At 36.6% G+C, this 23151-nt stretch overlaps 2 protein-coding genes across 6 annotated transcripts in view; one reads left to right on the top strand and one right to left on the bottom strand.

Annotated features, from left to right (window-relative positions):
- SMC6 (structural maintenance of chromosomes 6) overlaps positions 1-14987 on the top strand; it is a 33543-nt gene extending 18556 nt beyond the window's left edge. For 2 of the 4 annotated variants that reach the window (XM_009641792.2, XM_035897189.1), the window contains exons 18-27: positions 1110-1238; positions 2106-2193; positions 4100-4270; positions 6008-6145; positions 6907-7052; positions 7759-7884; positions 9548-9653; positions 10952-11104; positions 12763-12860; positions 14667-14987. In XM_009641792.2, coding sequence (XP_009640087.1) covers positions 1110-1238; positions 2106-2193; positions 4100-4270; positions 6008-6145; positions 6907-7052; positions 7759-7884; positions 9548-9653; positions 10952-11104; positions 12763-12860; positions 14667-14775 — 1264 coding nt within the window. In that variant the 3' untranslated portion in view covers positions 14776-14987. Of the gene's footprint in view, positions 1-1109; positions 1239-2105; positions 2194-4099; positions 4271-6007; positions 6146-6906; positions 7053-7758; positions 7885-9547; positions 9654-10951; positions 11105-11766; positions 11883-12762; positions 12861-14666 lie in introns of those variants that run through there. The other 2 variants (XM_035897190.1, XM_035897191.1) reach the window with 2 other exon arrangements.
- A 4345-nt stretch (positions 14988-19332) lies between these two features.
- Positions 19333-23151, bottom strand: part of VSNL1 (visinin like 1) — a 49967-nt gene continuing 46148 nt past the window's right edge. The window contains exons 2-3 of one of the 2 annotated variants that reach the window (XM_009641790.2): positions 20591-20806; positions 19333-19639 (exon numbers count right to left, since the gene is read on the bottom strand). In XM_009641790.2, the coding sequence (XP_009640085.1) occupies positions 19442-19639; positions 20591-20806 (414 nt within the window). In that variant the 3' untranslated portion in view covers positions 19333-19441. The remainder of the gene's footprint in view (positions 19640-20590; positions 20807-23151) is intronic. The other variant, XM_009641791.2, reaches the window with a different exon arrangement.

Raw genomic sequence — 23151 nt, 5'->3', positions numbered from 1 at the left:
AAGCAAACTGGTGACAATACTTTTATTCTGAGGCTCAGATTGTATTACAGACATATTAAGTAAATATTTTACTTTTAATAGTAATAGCTGATAGGGTAGACTGAATTGAATGTTAAAAAATTATTTCTGTAAACTCAAAAGTTTTAAATATGTCAGTTAACTGTACTTTGCTCATGTCAGTATATAATGAACGTCACTCAAAGATTATCTTAGCTTTCAAAGTCTTGTAGGCATTTCATTACCACGATTGCTATGGGGGGAATGATGTAGGCCGGTTAAAAAGGACAAATGTCTTTCCACCTCCCCCCTGCCTTCAGAACTTAGCCTAAAGCAATGGAACATTTATCTGGAATAGTATATGTAATTTATTAAGCAATTATTCTGGGATCAGACTTAATTAGTCCATTTCATGCATCTATAACAAAAGTTGGATTAAACACTTGCTTGCTCTTTTTTTTTTTTTTTTTTTTTACTGTATTATTAGTAAAGCTTCCCCTTTCTTTTGCAGGGGTGAAAGACACTATCAAAGTTTTGCCATCTATAAATAGTAACAAAAAATAGCTTTGTTTTGCATTTCAAGTAGTTTTACCACAAACTGAAAGAATTAATTCTGGAAATCTCTGGACATGTCCTCCTTTGTAGGAGGAAAAGTATGAGACTATAAAATGTTTTTTTCACATCTCTTTTAAGATATTTTCTCTCTGACTGGAAGTGTTTTGTCCTAGTCAAAGTATTTGTTTTCTCTCAAGATGCAGTGGTATTTTTAGAAGTGACAGTGCTGTTTAATTCAAACATTTGGCCTGTTTGCAAAAATTGCTAACAGAGGTTACAGGTGGTTCAAATTATATAAATGGTTTATCCACTAGGCATTGAACTAGGCCTGTCAAGCAGCTACTGGTTATTAACTAGGAGTTCTGCTTTAGGGCTTTGGTGTTTGTTTATTGATCATTAAAACCATCCAATCCATAACAAACTTAATTTTTTGGGGGGGGATTGCATTTTTACTCTTTGTCTTGTCATGCATTTAATTTTTATTTGTGTATTTGTGTGTGTGTAATAAGTAATACCTGTGTAATATATAAAATCTCAATATCACTTTGTTTATAAAGTCACTTGGAGAAAGAAATTGAAAACAAAAAGGCACAGTTGACAGCATCTCAGCAACATTTATGTTCCATTGAAAATGAGATTAGGCAGAATGAAGATCATCTTCATGGTCATCGACGACACCAAAAAGATTCTGCAATGTATTTTTAGTGGATGGTAGTTTTTAATGTTACTTTTGTGGTTTGCTTTCATGTTGTTTACTTTTGTAGTATGCTTTCATCATTTAGGACAGAGAGATAGAGGACATGTCAATCCTAGCATACGCTGTTGTTTGTGTATGGTATCTTTTTTTTTTTTCTTTTTTCCCTTGTGCTGAATCTAACAAATTTCTATTGCTGAGGTTTTTTTTTTTTTTGACACAAGTAGGAAGTTGTTGCAATATTTAATGCAAGTTTCTCTTCCCTGCTTCCTCCTCCTTTATTTCTGTTGAGCCTTGCTTCTTTGTTCCCAGAATTGTTTCTCTTCATGCTCTTCATTTATGTTCTTAAACCTTTTTAATGTGCTGAATATTCACCTTTAAGTTTTTTCTTAAATTTAATTTCTTTATAAACCATTTTACAACTATTAGTCTTACTCTTTGTTTTCCAGTACTTTTAGGTAGGATAGATATTAGTGGTGGCCAATGATGTTACAGTTAGGCAGTGTAAGATAATACATACTCTATAAGGTTTTATTCAGTAAATTACAAATGAAAACCAGCAAAAAACCTGGCACATGGACTCAAATTGCTGAAGATAAATATTTGAAGGAAAAATAAAATATTTTTTATTCAGTTGTCATGTTGAGTGGAAATGCAATAATAACTTAATGATTTAAAGTGCATGTGACTTTCAGAACAAGTTATAAAACTGGATTCCATAGGTAAGTTGGAAGAGTTCTGTCTTTGGTAGGTGCTAATGAAACTAAAGAACCAAATATCTTGCTTCTGGTGTTGACTTAAATGAACAACTGTGAACTTTTCTCTTTAGGTAAGTTTAAGAATATTTATTTTCTTTTTCTTTTCAGATAAAAATAAGAACAACAAATGCAGAAATAGCAGATCTTGAAAATATGGAAGAACATCAGTCAGTGGACATCTGTACATTAGTAAGAATAGATTATCAAATTATGTCTAAAAAGGATATGAAACAATGTCTTTTAATATCAGTGTTTTGAAATAAGCAAATACTGTGGATTTTCAACTGGTGTACAAGCTGGGTAAATAGTAAAGGATGCAACACTTAACAGAATGCCTACAATTATGGCAGCGTCATGATTTTATTTATTTTTGGTGAGAGTTTGGGGTTTTTCAGGTTTGTTTTTTTTTGGGGGGGGGGGTTTGTTTGTTTGTTTTTGTTGTTTTTTTTTTTTTCTTTTCTTTTCTTTTACTTCTGCCCTTTTTCAAAGCAGTAGCACTGCAGGTTTATGGAAGGCAAGGTGGTATTGTAAAGGAATATTCCATGCATTATCTTTCCTCATTCCAGACCTGCAGTGGTGTAAAACACTGGTTAGGGAGAAATGGTGCTGTAGGTTTGGAGGTCAAAGCATAGGTAAAAGCCACTCTGGAGCATAATTTCTATCACACCACTGCCCTTCTGCCCTGAACTCAGTTTCTTGCTTCGCTGTAGCTTCCCCATGCAGAAGTTTTAAAGTTCATGTGTTGCCCTAGGGAAGGATCATGGTAGCGTGATGGTTTCTTCAAAGTTCTTCTCCTTATCCATGTGCTAAAATGTGTGCATAGTTGTTTGAGAACAGGAAAAACCCGAAGTTTGTTAATCTATTGTGATTTGTATGATGGTGGCAATGAATTTGAACTGTTGCTCTGTAATAAGCTAATGTATAGATGGCCAAGATTTAAATTCTGAGAATCATGCAGATTGATGTTAATAATAATCCTGACTGATTGTTTCAGTTAAAATCCATGGGAGTTTTACTACTCTTTTATCTGGGATCAGCGAGGGGCTAAATTGCCAGGATTTTTTTTTTTTGTCACTTCTGATATTGGCACAAACTCACACTTTTTCACTAGTCTGTCTTTCAGTGTGTATGCACGTGCATGCTTTTAAGTAAACATTTTGAAATTTACTCAAAAAATAAGGGCTCAGTACAGATTCTGTAAGCTCTTGTAGGGTTTCTTTTTTCCAGATAATCAAGTTCTATTTGTTTTAAAAAAAAGTACATTCTTTGTCCTTTGGTGATGGAAAAATAGTCTATTACCTTTTTGTGGAAGTATATTTTCCTGTTTAAAAATTATTGGACACTTGCTTCTTCAACATCAACATTTTTACCATTGCCTTCTGATAATGGTCTTATGCAACTGGTAGATTTATATATTTGCTTCTCCTTATTCCGTTGCTGGATTTTTGTGGGTATTCTGTCTTCTGCACTTTCTGACCACTACTATGGATTAATTACTGTTCTTTCACTTGGTATTGGTCTTTCATTGCCACCTTAATTTCACAATTGTTTGATTGTGAAAAAGAATCTTAGCAATACAAGGTTTCATTTACATATTTTTCCCAGGTTAGTATGCTGATAATTCATTAGGAATGGTATCGTTTTCTAGGGAACAGTGATGATCCATTCACTCTTCTTGTATTCCTCTGTATACTGGTTGTATATACTCGGTCACAGATCCAGAAGGAAGTTACCTTATTCTTTCATTTAAAAAATTACTGTAGTAAAATATTGGCATGGCTGTGTCTTCACAAAATCCTACCCCCTTTAGTCTTTTCATCACAACTCCCAAATAAAGTCTCCTTAATTTTCAGTCAGATAATGAGGAAATGCCGCTTTTTATTTTGCAGTTTAATTTAGTGGTCTCCTACAAGATCTGTCAGTCTCTTTTGGGCTTTAGTGACAACTACACTGAGCCGCTTGTATTCTTATTAGAGTTATAGAGTATTGCATGTAATCTTGTACCCTGATGGTGATAATAAAATAAAAATCCTGTACAGTAATTTGCAAATGTATGTCTCCTTTTATTATTCTTAATTTTAATATATTTTGACAGGAAGATGAAGCTCAAGAAAATAAGGGTAAGATGGAATCTGTAAAAAAAGAAATGCAGCAGCAAAGCAAAAAAATGGAAGAACTGAAAAACACTCTCCAAGTAGCGGAAAAAAACTTTGAAGAAATGAAAGAAAAAATTCATCAAGTAGAAGAAATTGCCGGTCCGATTAAGGTAGCAATAATTTCATATTGTATTTTTAATTCACTCCCTTTGTGTGGCAAGGGGAATGAGGTTAAAAGGAGGCAGGAGAAAAGAGTGTGCTCCTGCCTGATACATTTAAGGTCTACCTATGAAAATGGAAATAGAGAATTCCATCTAAAGCATGTCAAGAAATAAGCTTGGGAATATTTTGAAGATGATGTTGAATTTTAAGCGTAGTCGCTATAGTGTTTTATCTTTGTTTCCAAGTTATTTTTAGATGGGGACTGAAAAGGAAGGGAAAATAGTTTCCTTTACTTTCCTTTTTAGTGTGTCACATTTGTTGTTTTGGCTTATTTGTTCGTTTCTGATAAGGCCTGGCTAGGAGTGTTCATAACTGTTCAGTTTTCAAAATAGCATTTGAAGTTCTACATGAAGTGGTTGTTTTTCTATAAGTTGCATAATCACTGAAGATACCAATACATAGTTTTAATTATTCAGGACTACGAAGACAGCTGGAGATTGCAGAGAAGTAGCAAGACTTAAGATAGATAGCAGAGTGGTGACATGCAAAATTTGATATTGGCAAATAGAAGGCAATCTCATGTTGCGAAGAAGAATTAATGGTTTGAAAATGAAAAACAGAAATAACAGGGTCCAGCATGTTTACAGTATTGTAAACTTACAGAAGGATGGAATGCGGAAAAACTTAGAAAGATTACTATAGAAATCTTTCATATGCCACACTTAAATTGTATATTGCTATGTAGTCAGCCCAAATTAAAAAAGCAAGAGCAAACAAAAAGAGGAAGGAAACAGGTAGAGAAAACCACTGATAAATATATTAGTTACGATTTATCTAGTATGGAAATTCTAAAGTTATGTTCTGTTTAAAAAGAAGAGCTGTGAAAGGAAAGAGAATAGATGTATACAGAATATTAGAACATTATTGCTCATTATTAGGAGTACTAAACACAGTAGAGGGCAACTCTTAAATTCCTGAAAGGATTTTAGATGATATGTACTGATGTGTTCTATAGTAGTTTAATGAACTGTTGATGTATAGCAATTTGTGGCTTTAAGGCAGGGTTAGAAAAAGGTAAGAACATCCATTATTGTTGGTCATGGTTGGTTTTCTTGTTTGTTATTTTGGGGTTGGTTTTTTGGGGTGTATTTTGTTGGTTTTGTTTGGGGTTTTTTGGGGGTTTTTTTATAAGATAAGCCATCTAGCTGACAGGGATGAGGAAGAAAACTGTCTTCTAATTTATGTCATTCTTTATACCTCTCTGCTTCTCTGGAAAGATATTATATTATTTCAGCTGTATCAACACTTACATAGTGTAGAAGTTGCTATAGTCCACATCATATTGTAGGTATAGCAGAACACCGACTTACAGAACTGCAGTTCTGGCTGATGTCACACAGACATCAGAAGTTTGGCTAAAATGTAGTGTATAAAATAAATGTAGTCTTTGAAGGTTTAGGAGAAAGGATGTTTTTTTTTCAAAGATTAAAACATCCCCTCAAGATATGATTCCTAAAAACATTACAAGTATTTATTATGTCTTTGTCAGAATTGAGTATAGACTTTCTGGTAAGTTGCTGTTAAAGCTCCTAGACTTCAGAAAGAGTAGTCTTACTGAAAGCAAAACAAATCAGACAGTGTTAAACCCAACATAATTACCTGTGATAAATCAGTAAGCATTAGAGAGATACTCAGGAATCTATCCCAACCAGCTCACTTATCACATCTTGATTTATTCTGAACAGGATGAATTAAACCAAGCTGACTCAGAAGTGGAAAACAGTAAACGCCGTTTGCAGCACTATGAAGAGAAACAGAAAGAACACTTGGCTTGCATAAAAAGACATAAAGAATTACTAACTGCCAAAGAAAAAGAATTAGAGGTGTGTGTGGGGTTTTTCTTTATTCAAGTCATGGTCATGACCTTTCTAATATTTAATAATAAAACATTCCACTTGTACAACATACAGACTGTATTAATGCTCAGCTACACTGAGTATTCTCTCAGCTATGTTTAAGCTGACTGCATCTAAATCACATAAAAGCAATTTTATATGAATGAATCTTGGACTCTTTTTGTCTGAGTGAACACTATTTCTGTCTTGACAGATGAGTTAGGTTTTATCCATCTAGGACTCTTTCTTCTGTATTTTGCAATGAAAAATTCAAATGACTTAAGGTTAAAATTTGTGGTTTACATTCAGTTGAATAATACTGTTTGGGTTTTTTGGATGCTAGGTTTTTTGTTGTACAGACTTCATACCTGATCTTCTGAAGACTTACCTAATCAAGCTTTCTTAACTAACTCTGAAATCACTTCCACAAAGACTTTTGGAAGACTGTCCTATTTAAATATGGTGAATTTGTTTCCTTACTTATCTGTATTAGCTAAATAACTGTGAACATATTAAAGATATCAGATGGATACAGTTCTTCGCACTGAAATAACTACCTACCTATAAATGTTGTTAGTAAAATTGTTAGTGATAACTAGGTTTCCTGTGGTAAGTACACAAAGAATGATACAAACCATTGTTCTTGCTTGGAAACCTTGTTTATCCATGGCATAAAATATTTGTTGTGAAGACTAAACAGATTTCTTTAAAAAATGTAACAATTCATTGAGTTTCAAACATTACTTTAGGAAAAAATTGCACAAGCTAGGCAAATCTACTCAGAGCGCATAGAGGTCAGCAGAACTGTTAAGAGCCTTGATGCAGAAATGAATCGCTTGAGAGAGAGGATAAATTCAGAAAATGATCGCCATGGAAACAGAGAAGAAATAGTACAGTAAGTAATCTTTCATGTCTGAAGTAGTTCAGGTAAGATGGAAAAGATGGGGCAAAGAAGACTCTTCTTATTGACTCACAATGCATTTATATGTGTTTTTAGTACTTAAGCCATGTATGAAGGTGTGGAAACACGCCGTGCTGATCGCTCGGTCAAGCAATACCGAACAGGCTTAGGAGTGTTGAACTGCCCTCTAGTGATTTAAGACAGTGTCTGTACTGTATATATGAAGTTGCCAATAATCAGATACCCTCTTAGTGTTTCGGGGTATCCCAATTACGACTACATGGTATGAACGTAACCCGCCATTGTTCTGGGATGCAGTGAGCCTTAAGCATACTTCCAGTTTGAATAACTGGAATGCAGAAGTTAGGAGATTACTTGAGGTTTTGACTGCAGTGTATTTCAAGGAATCACTCATCTTGGATGTTCTTGAGCATGGGGAACCTAGTCATTTGTTCTCCTTGGTGTAAGAGTCTCCTTTCAAAAGAATTAAAAATAGCAGTAAAATTTAATTTTTGACCACTTTCAATTTGTGAACTGTCTCTTACTGGACTTAACAAATGCTTTTGTCTTTAGCATAGATCCTCACAAGAAAGTTTTAATTTGAATATTTTGATTATTAAATTGATGTTCAGTGTTTACAACAATAGCTCGGTTTTAATGTAATGCATGTTGATCCTAGACTTTCTGTTAATTAAAACAGGGAATTTCATGATGCAAAGGAAAGATATGAGGATGCAAACAGTAAAGTAAAGAATTTAAAGAAATTTATTAGACTGCTGGAAGAAATAATGACACAGAGATTCAAAATATATCGGCAATTCTTAAGGTGAGTTAATTTTACTGTAATTTCAGGTTTCAGATAAACTCATATTTTAAACATTGGAACGGGTTGCCCAGAGAGGTAGTGGAGGCCCCATCCCTGGAAACTTTCAAGGCCAGGTTGGACGGGGCTCTGAGCAACCTGATCTGGTTAGCGGTGTCCCTGCTCACTGCAGGGGGGTTGGGCTAGATGACCTCTAGGGGTCCCTTCCAACCCAAAACATTCTATGATTCTACTATGTAGATGTAAGTATGTGTCCATATTCCAGGGTGAAAATTACAGAGCAGACCTATGAGGATGAGGTATCTTTACAGTGGTATTCACAGCAATTTTTCCAACTTAATCTTGCTCCCAGATCCAGTACCGTCATGCTTCACAGTTTAGAGGCAGCCTGGACTGACAGTTGGAAAAACAAGCGTGATCAGTGGAGGCTCTGTTTTGCTTCACACCAAAGGCTTCGACTATGCTGATTTAATCCAAGGCAGTTCTGTTTCAGTGCTGGTTTTGGTCAGTTAAAATATCAGCAACATACTAGCATTGAAATCATACTTGATGAAAATGACAGTCCAGATAATTAGTGCTGCTGTGCTCATGTAATTTCATTGTGGACCAAACACTTTTTCTCTGCCCTGTGCTGAAAAAAATTCAAGATCTTTATTCAGATTCTGCAGTTTGATGGCTACTTCTGTCATGGAGTGTCCGTACTGGGAGTGCACCCCTTTTTCTTGCTGCAGTCTCTTAGTATCCTATACCTGTTTTGTGATGGCCTCTCTTCAAAAGAACTAATAGTCTGTTTGCCAGTGCAGTCCTTTACTGTTTATCTTTCCCTTCAGCAGAAGTTGAGGGATATCTGTGTTGGCTCTGTTTTTTGTACTTTTTGATCTGGGATTTGGAGGGGGTTGCCAGTATGATCCTGACAAATAGTAGTGGTCAGGAAGATCCCAACCTTTGCAGGTGGAAGTCTAGAATTACTAGTGGGTAAGATTTACCTGCAGAATCTGATGCTTGCCTTATGGTGCCTGTATATGTCAAACTGAATCTTGTTCCTAGCGCCCAAATTTGAGTATGAATCCCACTGTAGGGTGTTCTAAAGAACTCTTGTTCTTTCTTGAAGGGACCATCATGCATTGTCTGTTGGGGAATTCAATGCTAGAACTGGGGAGGAAGGGAGTGGGGGAAGAAATTAATATTCAGTACTGTTTAATTCCTGGAGTCTAGCAAAGTCCGCATAAATTCTTTACTATGCTCACTGCGCAGTCCTAAACTGGATAGGAAAGCAGTGGAATGTGGTAGTTTTCTGTTGAAGTTGTGGAAGAAGGGCATAAAAAGCTTCCAGTCTATTAAAACAAACTTCTAGAAAATACAAAGCCTGTGCTTCTGGATTTCTTACCTTGTTACTTCTGGATTTCTTACCTTGTTACTTCTGGATTTCTTACTTGTTACTTCTGGATTTCTTACCTTGTTACTTTGTGTCAGTGATTCTCTCCAGTATGTCCAGTACTGAACGTCAACCACTCAAGAACGCAACTGGTTTGGGAAAATGTTATTAATGAAGCAGGGCTTAATAGTTAAGATTATGATGTGGAACTGTTGATAAAAATCTGTTGTCACTTTTTCATGTATTTTAAAACTGACTGACCTAATGTTTGCTTGATTTCACTGATACAAGGCTCCTTTCTTTACGATGCAAACTCTACTTTGACTATTTATTACGTATTCGAGCTTGCTCTGGAAAAATACTTTTTGATCACAAGAATGAGACACTTTCAATAACAGTAAGTTATTTTACATTACTTTAATTATCATTACATTTAATGAATTTTTTTTTCTTAATATCAGCTGCTAGAACATGCATTGCAAAGGATAGAATGAATTGTTCTCCCCTCTCCAGAATGTGATATGCTAAATTGTAGCGTGTTGCTGAAAACAAGCAAGAACAAAACCTGTATTGCCACCGTATATGGGCAGGTTGCTAGATTATATGGAATAAATTTGGACTGTCATCTTATGCTGAAGATAAGAATTCACTAGCTAGTCATCGTAGTCAGTCTTTCAAAATTACTCATTCCTATTTCATAGATAGGAAGTTTGCCTTTATTTGTGTGAGTATTTAATTGCTCTGTTGTTATTTGAACAACACTTAATGGCTGAAAGCTTCAATATTATATTTTTCCTGTGTATCTTCTAACATACCTCCCAAAAAGTTTTAGTCATTACTTTTGTTTCTGTGGGAGACTTCCGTTTTAGGAACTGAGGGGAAAAATGTGTAGTGACAACATAAATATGTGTTGATACAGTCCTAATTAAACAGGTGAAGGATATGTATCTGAAGAACTCAAACTCAATCCATAAAATGTCAAGTCATTACCTGGCTTTATCAGAATACATTTTTTTTAATGCAGCTGATGTTTCATGTTTCTCTTGCAAGAGAGCTATATTTAGTCAAGGAAGGTAAATTTAAAAAAGAAAACAACCCTCCCGAAAAACTATGAAAAGACCCCACTCCAAAATAATTCTTCTTTCCCTGATTAGCTTGTTAAAGCTAATATAATTAACAGGACAAGAAAATGCTTAAGTTTTAAATCTTAAAGGGGGGAATGTGACAAGGTCTCGTCATAATCAATGGAACCAAAGGACTGCTCACAATGTTTCATGTATTCTGGTAAAGATACTGTTCCTCCTTTAAACTCCTGCTGTAAATCAATTACCCGCTTTTTTATTGTAGCTGGTAACCACTGGATTTTACTGTAATGTAACTACACTGGTTGACATTTATTAAACATTGCTTAATAGCTATTAAAAATAGAGAGTTGAATAAGAAAACACTAGCAGAGTCAATCAGTCTGTTCCATGTATTTTACTGTGGTGGAGAAGGTTGCAGTGATCCTAGAAATGTGTTATGAAATGGTTAGGAGCCATCCCATTCCGGAATGGCAGTGGCAGTGGAGTGCATAAAATTGTTCTCAGGTGATCTCTCTCTGTTCATGTGTAATGTGTTTGCCATTAAAATGATGTTTCTGTTAGTAAGTGTCCATTTCAGGTTTAAAAATTGTTTTAATGTTTCTATTTCAAGGTTCAGCCTCGAGAGGAAGACAGAGCTGCCCTTAATGATGTGAGATCTTTGTCAGGAGGTGAACGTTCCTTCTCAACAGTTTGTTTCATTCTTTCTCTGTGGTCCATTACCGAATCTCCTTTCAGATGCTTGGATGAATTTGATGTCTACATGGTATAGTTTAAACTTAAACTATGTTTGCCATTCTAATTTGTATAAATTAGTGAAATAGTTGGGGTGTTACCTGTATTTGGTTAGATTTTAAAGCTCTATTGTTAACTGTAAATAATAAATAAAGATCCCCAAAACCCAAATTCCCCAAAACCCCAAACCAAAACCTGTTAGGGATCTTCTTCACTTCGCTTAGTGACTTTTGAAGCTTATTCTGTTTTTGAAGTTGGCATGCAAAGCTACAAGCATCTGTGTTACTTTACTTGCTTAAACCTTGGTTCAGCGCAAAAAATCATAAAATATAATTTTTTATTGTTTCCCCCCCATTTGTCACAGGTTGCCTTTGCATATTGTATTGCTGTGACAAAGCATGTGCTTTGGCTTCCATCAATTTTGAGATCGATGTGGGTTTTTTTCAAAGCAGTGTAGCAATCGAGTTCACTATTGCTACAAGGCGCTGAAATGCAGGATAATGAACAGTAAATACTAATGTCAGCTAAAACTGATAAACCTCATCCTTGTGTACAGCTTCCCTGGATATGTGATTAACCAGTTTTTTTAATAATTGTTTTTATTTTATTTTCTCCTTATTAATATGCAGTGTGGTATGGTTTGAGAAAAGAGAGACAAAGAGTTGATACTGGATTATTTCATTTTGCCTTCAGTGTCACTCCCCCATCAATGATTTATTTACTCGGAATCACAGACCTAGAGGGGGAAAAACAGATAACATACTTCATATATAAAGAATTTCAAAAAGGAAAGTGTGCATCTGAAGTGGTCAAGCAGTCATTTGTCAGCCAACTTCGAAAGCTTAGGTCTTCTTTTACAGTTTAGTTGCATAGAATTTTATCCATCTGTCCAGGACAGGGTGGATACTCAGAACCATAGGCCCTGCAGAGAACTTTCATGTCTTCTATTCCATAAATAATTCCACACAATTTGTCTTTCCACTGTTGTGCCAGTGAGTGCAACCTTACTTTCTCCGCGTTCTGTAGTTACTTTTGGTGTAATCCTGGAGACTCACCACAAGAGGACTCCATCAGCATATTTACAAGGGAGATACCTACTTTCATGTGTAACAATGTATAGAAGCAGACCTTTGTTTTAACCCCTGCTAATAACAGCTTCCCATTACCCATCTTTTTCAGTAAGCCTAATGCATAAAGTTCTGTTCAAAATAGTAATCATCATAAAAACAAGCCTCATAATATCTTAGGTTTCATACAGCCCTTCAGTTCTTTCAAGTAGGCAGGCTTTTATAGAAAATATTATTCTACTAAAATACAGTTCATCTCAGCACACCAGTGAAGGAAGAAGTACTAAGTATATCAAAGCTGATAGAAAAGCAACGTAAGTAGGAGCGTGTGATTGTTCGGATAGAAGCTTTCTGTTGTGCATGTATACTAAAAAGAGGAGTTTAAGAATTTCCTGGACTATGGTTTGTAGCCTGTAGAATTTAGCCCTAATGTTTCCCCAGATTAGTTTTTATTAGACTTTTCTTTAACTAAGCTTTACTGTATATGAATTAAGTCCAGTAGGTTTTTCTATTAAGGTATTTTCTAATTCATTTATTCTTAAGCATTTGTCCTATTTTGTGCAAAAATAGGCCAGTGAAGTACATGGTCAGTATCACTACCTGATAGAACTTTTGTCTTTAGGACATGGTTAACAGAAGAATTGCAATGGATATGATTCTTAAGGTGGCCGACTCTCAGCGTCATCGACAGTTCATTTTGCTCACCCCGCAAAGCATGAGGTAATAATGTCGTTATATTTCCAGGTACAAGAATTACAAGGAAGTTTTATTGCAAGGAGTATAACTTAAGAAAGGAAAGAGGAGAAAGAAATGTTGCTGTTTGTAGCAGTACAACATCAATTCAAGTTCATTGCTGATGGTTCTGGGAATTGTTTTTTCACTCATGTAATGTCTCTTAATAGAATCATAGAACTGTTTAGGTTGGAAAAGACCTTTAAGATCATCAAGTCCAACCATTAACCTAGCACTGCCAAGTCCAGCACTAAACCATGGCCCTAAGCACCACGTCTACATGTCTTTTAAATACCTCCGGGGATGGGTACTCAAACACTTCCCTGGGCAGCCCATTCCAGTGCTTGACCAACCCTTTAGGTGAAGAAGTTTTTCCTAATGTCCAATCTAAACCTGCACTGGTTCAACTGGAGGCCATTTCCTCTTGTCCTATCGCTTGTTACTTGGCAGAAGAGACTGACAACCACCTCGCTACACCCTCCTTTGTGTAGAGAGTGATAAGGTCTCCCCTCAGCCTCCTTTTCTCCAGACTAAACAACCCCAGCTCCCTCAGCCGCTCCTCATCTGTCTTGTGCTCCAGCCCCCTCGCCAGCTTTGTTGCCCTTTTCTGGACATGTTCCAGCACCTCAATGTCCTTCTTGTAGTGAGGGGCCCAAAACTGAACATAGTAGTTCAATGGGACTTGTATCAGTTTATCTTAAGTAGAACAGGTTTTTGAAATGTTTTATTGTGTAAAGTTGGCTCCTGGTGGCTTTTAGCCTGGTATCTCCCTCTCCCCTCACAAAATTAAGAGAAAACTTTGCAGTTTTCCATTTTTCCTATTAATACTACAGTACTTGCAAGAAGTTTGTCATTTGAGTTGATTTTTTTTTTTCCTTTCATATCACTGATCTAGAAAATGGTATCTTACTCCTGTTTTTCTTTTTTTGATCTAGTAGCCCAGAACTCTGTAAAAACCTCCATGTAAGCACTGGTAAAGCCATGCCCAGCTCAAGGGGACAATCACTGTCTAACCTTATGTAGCCAACTCTTTATTAGCCAAATGTCATCAGTGAAGCCTGTGTAGGGTAATTAAGCAGTCTTCAAAATGGAGTTGATTTACTCTTAATTGTGTTCCCTTACTAAAATCTATGAGAAGTACAATAAGGGTTTTCTGTTGTTATTTAAGTGGCAATGCTTTGGGGGGAATTTCTGAAACTGTATTCAGTAAATATGTAGGAATTTTCTGTATGGTTACTGTTTAAAAGTTTAATAATTCAAGTGCGGTTTGGTTTTGTTATACTTTGTTACATGTTGCATGTTCAGCAAACATTTAATTTAACAAAATTAAACGTACAATTAATTAATTTAACAAAAGTGCGGAGGCACCTTCAGAAAAAGTACATTTAGGATGATTGTTGGAGAAGCCTGTAGAAATGTATGTCTTTGTATGATGTGAGCGATTATACATGTATAAAGTGTGGGCTATTTCAGCATCTGTAAGACAGGTATGAACTGTATTCAGTTATTTGGAGTTTCACTTGAAAGTACATTTTCTATAATTAAGGTAGTCTTCTTGTTAGAAATCACATGACTGAAATCACTCATTGTCTTTACCTCGAGCTGTTACTAAAGTCTGGCTCCGGTATCAGTTCAGTGAAGCTAGAACTTCATCCCATGTTACTGTTTTTTAAAACTGTCAAAGATAAAAGATGGAGTTACTTAAAGGAAAATATGTAATGGAAAGAATCAAATGGAAATACTAAAATTTGTGGAGAAGAAACACTGTTTAAATGACGCATACTTTATTTTTAGTTCTCTGCCTACGAGTTCCCATATTCGGATCCTCCGAATGCAAGACCCTGAAAGAGGCCAAAGAACATTGAATTTCCGAAATAGGAATGACAAAGAGGAAGATCAATAAGTATCTGTGTGTATGAGTATGGCATGCTAATAAAGATAAATGTGTAATGGTGTGTGTAAAGTTATGACTTCCTGATGCTGGATAAGAGGATCTTTTGGTAGATAAACTGAGGAAAAGAAGAGGTTCCTGTATTATTTTATTCCTTTTTTTTAAAGAATTACTGTATGTGTACAGACTGAGAATAAGTGCAGTTTTGATGATGAGAAAATCCTGACTGGTCAGTTGATATTTTTAACTACCAACTAACAGAATTTTTTATCAGTTGTTCTGTTTTTTCTTCTGGAAAATATGAAATATATTTTGTATAATTATGATGTAATATTTTAATAAATAGTGAGAACTGATACTTGTGGTAATGTTTTAGTGTCTCTACACACTTAAAATCAGCATTAAGTAAAAAATGTTGCTTTCTTCCGAGTTCTGCTTTATTTGTTAAAACGTGCTAATTAATGCATGCCGTAAAACATGTTTCATTTTTTTCCAGTGAAACCACAGCAGCTGAACATGAGAAATTACACTGTATACTTTCATAATTAGAGAAGTGAAATATTTATTAGTAGTATATTCTCTGGGCAGGAAAAAAGTGCTTTTATTTCTTCCTAAAGAGTTTGGAGGGAAGAGTTTTGAGTCTCTTTGGACATGAGCTTTCAAAACCTAGCAAATTGTGGCTTTATAAATTTAAATTATTAATTCTAGTAAACTAAGTTCTTGCACAGTCTGAGTTTGCAGGTATAGACTAAGTCTGTAGGTACTCAATATATTATAACAAACTAAAGTGACAGAAGGCCTTCCAATGTAGAGGAATGATGTGGAATAAGAATTTTGGGAAATAATACGTAAGTTTTTTTCTACAGCGTTGTAGGCCTGCTTTTCGTTGGGTGTCCCCACCTCTCCTCCCCCAGGACTATACTAGAACAGTTAAAATAAAATAAACTTGCTTTATTTAAATAATACAAGCCTTTATTGGGGATAAGAGGGAGAAAGAACAACAAGATTTTTCAAACTGTCCCAAATTAACTTTTTTCTCTTCTGTTCTCCTTTTTCCAGGAACTTGAAATTGTTAGGAGCTGTTCAAAAGCAATCACTTTTTAGAGTTCAGCCACTAGATGGAAATATTTCTTTTTTTTTCCTTTTTTTTTTTTTTTTTTGACCTTATAGGGATACAAAAGCCACTGAGATTATTCAGACAACAGTTCTGCAGTTTCTACAGTTACTTGCTTGAATAGCAATTTGTTAATAAAGCCTCACTGCAACAAGTTTTAACTTGACTTTAGCCAAATTTGTTTTTAGCCACTGCACAGTATTTTGCATTCTTTAATGTTGCTTAGTTTTTACACAGGCATGTATTAAACTTGTAGGTATCCCTAAAATATGGAAGCTTGCGCAGAATTGAAGGAAATACACTGAGGAAGAGAACTGCAGCTCTAGTGCATTCTAACTGCAGGAATTGAGTCTAGTGATCTTTTAAAGGCTTCAGATGTTTGCTTCTGAAAGCCTGGGGTAGTCAGCCCACAGACTCATGGCAGCCTTGAGGTTGCTGACACCACTGGGACGGGCTTTTTGGTGAAGTGCCTGGCAGTGGTCATAAATTGAAGTGGGGGGGTTCTGGCTGGATAAACCAAGGGGAGGGGTTGTTCATCATGAAGATGTGAAGCATTTGAACATGTTTTCCTGACAGGCTGTAGAATCTCCATCCTTGGAGGCTTTTGAGGTCTGGCTAGGCTTCCTTCAAGCAGGAAGTTGGACAAGAGACCTTTGCAGGGCCCTACCCAACTAAACAATTCCATAATCCTGTGATTTGATGGAATATATATTACAACTTGTTTAGAATTATGTGAAAATACTGTCGGGGGGAACCATGCAAAGTGCACGCTTGGCAAGACTTGTCTGGAGCACAAGCTGAGTCCGTACAGGGAGTCCTCGATACTGATACATGATCATGAACCATGTGTTCAGTTTGACTCAATTTTATGATGAAACTAGAAAATGTTCCAGACCCTTTTGCAACAGGTAAAGATAGAAGGGCATAGCATTGTTTCCTCATGATTTTCTTTAGCATCCAAAACATAAAGCAAGAGTGCAGAGGCAGGAGAGAGAAAAGCACTTCTCTTCATTAGTACTTCTATGATGAGCTGTGTGGAGAAAAGAGCTTAAGGAAAATTATCGCCTTCCTACTGATGTAACACTTCAGCTTTCCCCCAAGTTTTCTATAGACTTATTTGAAACATTGGAGCAGTTGGCAACAATTCTGGTCTTTGGTTCAAACCAACATATTGTATTTATGCTATTCTACTGCTGTACTTGATGGAAATATGTGCCTGACTCTATAATTATTATAAGGAGCTGTTTTCGTGGTAGAGGATTAGTTCTGAATAAACAATTAGTAAAGCACTTGCTTGGATGCGCTTGTTTTTGCAGTGATCCTAATAAGATCTCAAACCTGTCTTATTCTTGGTACTTTGAATACAGAGTTTACTATACCAGCTACCTAGAGAGAGAATTGCAGTGCTGATGGGACATTCTGCGACTGTGAGCTGTTGGCCATTTTGGATGGCACTGCATTGCTTAATGCAGCATTAAAATAAATGGAGCCTGTCCAGCTACATAAATTCGAAGTGCAGGGAAATGTAGAATGAGGTACTGCTTCTCTCGTAAGTACGCGTAAGCCGAAGAGGAATAAATTCCCGGGAATATTCAACATCCTCTCTACAACTAGTAATTTAAGCTGAAGTGGAAACAAAAAGCGTATCATTCTCAGCAGTATGGAACATTTTCAGAAGGTGTGTTTTATTTTTAAGTTACAGCCAAATGTACAAAGAATATCACTCTATTCTGCTAAGACTCTTACCTGGGTGGTCTAAGTAAAAATTCTGGTATGAAAAAAATGTAGTTGAAATTTCTGCCTTTTGCTGCTTGTTTGAAATATGAAGAAACTTAAATATGAGAGGATGGCTGTGGTTGTGGCAACAACTGACTCTGTGTTCCCCCCACCACGTTTGTGAGCAAAATGTGTAAAACTGTTTTCTGTTGGTTTTTTTTTTCCCCCCCCTTAATTTTAAGATGAGCTTCACTTTTTAAATTTGAAAATACAGAGAATGATTTGGTTTGTGTCATGTTTTATTGTTTGATTTTTAGCTATTAAGAGTACCGTCTCATTTCTTCATAAGGTAAAGAAGAAATATCACACATGCAATTGTAAGATGTTCAGACATTTTTTTGTTGTTGTAACCCTGCAAGCAACTGTTTAAAGCAACTGGGAAACGTGGTGTAGGAAAGATTTTTATCTGCAATTTCTGCAGCCTGCTAGTTCTTGATGCTTTCCCAGGGCTGTCCAGAACTTGTACTTGCCACAGTGTAGGGAGAAACTCGATTGATGCACATGGAATTGAGGAAGAAGGGGGTTCTTTTCACTATCCCGTCTCAATCTTCATACTTCATGGTTAATTTATCAGTAATGATTTTTGACAGCATGTCTGAAATAAACCCGGGGTAGTTTAGTGTCGTATGGCAAGAGGAAAGACTCTTACTTAAGGAGGGAAAAATGTTAGAAAACGAGGTTTAGGCCAAGCAAAGAAACTGTACTTGACTTCCAGCTAGCTTAAAAGGCTACGTAAGCACAGGGCCAGGGGGTGTACTGTGAGTTCTCAGTGTTAGCATCTGGAGGACAAACAGCTACGCTGTTGGTAAATACAAGAGCTACAACTCTTGGTTTCGTATAATATGACTCTTCTAGTGAGCAAGGGCGTGCAAAGGAGTTTCCGTGCTTTCGTGAGGAAATATATATTTCCCAGTAGTACAGTGACAGATAATTAAAGAGATAGAACTTTTTTTTTTTTCTATTACTGTGCTGGAGACGTGAAATAAGAATTAGGGGAAAAGGTCAAATGTTATAAATTTATTTTGGGACATATATATTGCAACCTCTGTGGAAGCTTTTGAAAATTCAGGCAAAGATCAATACACTTCCAATAAAACCTTTAAACTTCCAATAAAACAATATTTTAAACATTATATATATATATTTATATATACTTTTAATTAAAGGGATCATTTTAGCAGGATTTTCTTTTTTTTTTTTTTTTTTTATACTGCATTCCTCTGACATAGCTCTTTCCAGATTGAAGGGATGCAAATGAGGTAAGAATTAAGGCAAACCTAAAAGGCATGCAAATGAAGTACATTTATATCCACTGACAATACAAGCACATGTGTGGATCAGACTTAAGAGCTGAGGAACTCTTCCCCTCTGTCTGTCCAGTACTACTTTACAGCAGAATGGTGACATGATTTATAATAAACAGTTAACATTACCATGGGAATTCAGTGTCACTAACATTACTCAGCCTAGGAGACACAGAGCTAGCATCAGTAAAACATGAACAATAAATAATATAATTCACTGCAGCACAGGACTGCTGCACAGGCTTCAGAGGAATAGGGTTGTTATGAAATGACATTGCACACATCACGTTGTGGCAGTTTATTTTTATAATATATACTTTTAAAATTCTTTAGCAAATGACATTCTCATGCACACAAGTGTTTCAAACACAAGAAGCAAGTCCATTTATAGGTAGTCCAAGCAAATTTTTGTGTGTGTGGAAATAGCTGCAAACTGAATGGAACATTAAACTTCTGTGCAGTCTATGACGCATTGTACACGAGCTCATTTTTGAATGTCACACTGCAGGAGTAATACGATGGAAGGATCGCTCTTTGCAGCTTCTTTGAATTCATCCAGCGTGATCTGGTCGTCTTTGTTCTTATCCATCTTACTGAAGATCTTGTCTACCCGTTGCTCAGGCGTCAGACCATCCTCATTCATTTTCATCATTATCACAGTGCCCACCATTTTGTAGATGGCCTTTGGAAAGAAACCACACAGAAAATTCAACATACGAATTAACCTGACTTTTTGATGCGATCAAATTCTGGAAAGATAGTCCAACGATACAATGATTGCCAGTTTCCCTAAAGATTTTTAGTTTTCTTTTTTTCTTAGAATCTGCTGTCCATATACTTAAAACAAGGAAGAATGGATTTTAATTTCTTTAGATGTAGATCTATTTTGATGGTTGCATTTTGCATCCTGGAATGAATTTCTTTGGCTTTCTGTTTCATGCTGTAAAACTGCTGTAACCTATTCTCTGGATCAACTGTTTATTTGGCTTTTAGTCACTCCATTGAAATATTTTGCATAAATCCTGAATAATCAGTTTTAGAAGTCATCACCTTTTAATAGCTTTCTATGTGTACACGTGAGCCAAATCTGGTATTAACTACTGTGGTGAGTAGCTGGCCGATGATGAGGGTGGTAAACTTTATCCTTCCTGCTATATGCTGTGGTCATCTTAAAGCCCATCTGTGAGAGCTCACTTAAAATAGCGTGGTGTTAGCCCTGTAAATTTCTGTAATCATCTGAAGTTAATCTCCAGTAAGGTTTCAGCTACTTGAGCTACAAACCAGTAATTTCAAGGGTGTCAAGTGATTTTGAGATGGGCTTTGTTAAATCCTTTGCTGTGCTGTTCTTACGGTTAATCTGTTCATCAGAAGAAAAAAAAAAATTACCTCTTGATACTTAGAAGCTTATATGCATATATGTACCCTCTGGAGTTCTCAAAGACTACATCTTACTAAATATTAGTGTGCTTGTGTCAGTTAGGTACGACTCAGTATAGGATGAACGTATGCAATGTACGTTTTTAGTGATACAGTACAGCCTCTTGTTTGCTTAAAATCTAAAGGGTATGTGAACAAGTCATCTGATTTTATTAATGTTCAGAGATGTTAATTTTAAGTGTCACATTGATCTCACCTCTATAATTTCCAGCATTTCCACTCTTGTAATTTTACCGTCACCATCCAGGTCGTACATGTTGAAGGCCCAGTTCAGCTTTTGCTCGAAACTGCCTCGCGAGGTGATGGACAGCGCGCAAATGAACTCTCTGAAGTCGATGGTCCCATCTCCGTTTTTATCAAAGGTTCGGAAGGCGTGCTGGGCAAACTTTGAAGCATCTCCATATGGAAAGAACTGCAAAATAAAATGATAAATAGAACTGTGAGCAACACAAGGGACCAAGCTATGTCCCTGCCTGCAAAACACTGAAGTGAGGCATTTATGAAAAGTTGCTGGTGGGCTTTGTGTGAAACTGAAGATACCCAATGTAAGCTTCCGTAACAGTTACAGTGTAATGGTTATATTAAAAACTTATTTCTACAAAAATCTCTATATTACAAACATATTTAACCCTAATTTAAAGCTAAATTAACTAGATGAACCTTAAAATGAAGTTGGGTGCCCATGGGAGATTCTCTGTAATAATCTCTGACTATGAAATACTGCAGCCAAGGTGCATTTTAGCAGTATTTTTTTCTGCCTGGGAGTAACCAGCCCTTGACATATTGCAACCAAGTAGCTGTGTGGGCTTGTTGTTATGTAGCTTTATTTATTTAAAAAAAAGTAAAAAGCCAGGGTCATACGTTCTGCCAACCACCATAATACATAGGATGAGAACTGAGATTCAGTTACAGGAGAATGCTTGTCACGTTTAATACCCATCATCGGTGAACACTGCAACTGACTGTAGCTTAACAAAATATTTTAAATGACCATAGCATGTGGGTTTTCAGGTGATATTTTTCCTTAAGAAATGTTTGATTTAAGATGTTTGAGACAGCAGCTGTTCTTTCTGCGGCCCAGACTCATGAAAACACCTCTTCAGGGAGGGAGTTTTAAACCAGTGCTGAGGTCCCGTTACAGTGAAGGGACTGTACACAAATAACGTTTAGTTCTATATTCCCGGCACGATTTCATGAAGGTTTTCATGCTCCTAAGATATAAATGTGCATTATTCCCAAGCTGAAAGCCATCTCATTTTGTGCTTTTTAAAATTCCAATTCTTAGTAAGTATTGCATTTAATAATATGTTTGAAGGGAAGACTTCAGTGGCAGCTGAGAAAGTGGATCTGCGTTTTACAATTTTCCATTTCCCCGTCTGGAGCTGTCACTGCAGGCTGATGGTTGCTGTAGTCGGCTGGGAAAGCGCTTGAACAATAAACTCGGATTTCATGGAGGATCTTCGGGATCTCACAGCGTATACAGAAACGGGCACTACTAATTGTCTGACTAAATACAGATGTGGAATAGGGCAAGCCTTTGCTGCTTTTCCTTTGAGGAGGCCAAATGACCATTTGGATACTGTGTCTTCCCCTAAAAAATGCAAAACTTGGTGCACAGCCTGCTGCTTGCAACAAATGTGTGGCCATGTGGGTCATGTCAGGAGCCACCGCTGCATTGCCAAAGGGGTCCTAGCCTGAAAGTTTCCTTTAAACTTAATGTTTTCTCTCACAATATTCCAGACACAGCTCTGGATAACCTTTGCATTGCTGTAGAGGTATGGTTGCTATACAATCTCTTCTCTGGCTCAGTGGCATTATAGTCAAAGCAAAACCTTCCTGAAATTTTGTCCACCTCCATCCACTCAGAGTATTGCCCTGCTGTGGATTACACCCAATGGGATGCAAATCTCTGTATAATCCCAGAAGAGGTATCAAATATGCTCATCTCAGTTCCCAAGTATCTTTTTGGGGAGATATTTGAACACAGTGTGGAGGCATCGAGAAAAAGGGAGACTGTACCCATTCCAGTGGTATTTTCTCCAGGTTAACATCGCTGTTAAAGTCGTTGTTTTCTCATTTGGCTTTGCATGGCTCAGCACCCAGCTTCTGCTTCTACGCCCCTTCTCCAATAGCTGAAAGAGGCATTTGGTATCATCGCCTCCTGAAAATGTAACCTATGTGCCTGTATTCAACCCAGCCCCGTTTCTGTTTTGATAATCCAAACTGATGGAGCTGTAAATACCTCAAGGTACTCTTGCAGCTCTTTCTGTGCTTTCTGGTTTTTGACCTTTAAAAATTTTTGGACTCTGCTACGGTAAACGTGATTGGGCTCATAAACGCATACAAAGATGGATCCCCTGATACAATTGAGGACTGCAGCGACTGCAGCTCCCAGACCTTGCTGAATTGCTCTTCTAGTGCAAACCTCAACCTTTTGTCAAAGCGAACAGAGCTCCCTCCGCAGGAAAGCTCCTCGGGCTCACAATTCCAGGTTCAGCTCTGTCAGTTCAGTTACGTGAATGTTCTCCAAAACCTGAACGTTATTTACAGGTCATTGAAAATCCTGCTCATTGCTTTCTCTTCCTCATGATCTACCTTTCTCGCAACTTCTCTATCAACTGGAGATGTTAATGTAGGTGATATTTAATTTTATGTGTGTGTGTGTGTGTATAAATATATATACACTTCTGCAGATCACTGGTGGGAAGTTAAGAAGTGGCTCTTGCGTCTTGTAGCTCCGCCGGGACTCCACTGCCC

Source organism: Egretta garzetta, unplaced genomic scaffold (assembly GCF_000687185.1).
Source record: "Egretta garzetta isolate BGI_Z169 unplaced genomic scaffold, ASM68718v1 scaffold607, whole genome shotgun sequence".
In the NCBI taxonomy this organism is placed as follows: domain Eukaryota; kingdom Metazoa; phylum Chordata; class Aves; order Pelecaniformes; family Ardeidae; genus Egretta; species Egretta garzetta.
The sequence above is the reverse complement of the archived record's forward strand: the minus strand, read 5'-3'. Positions and strand labels throughout refer to the sequence as shown.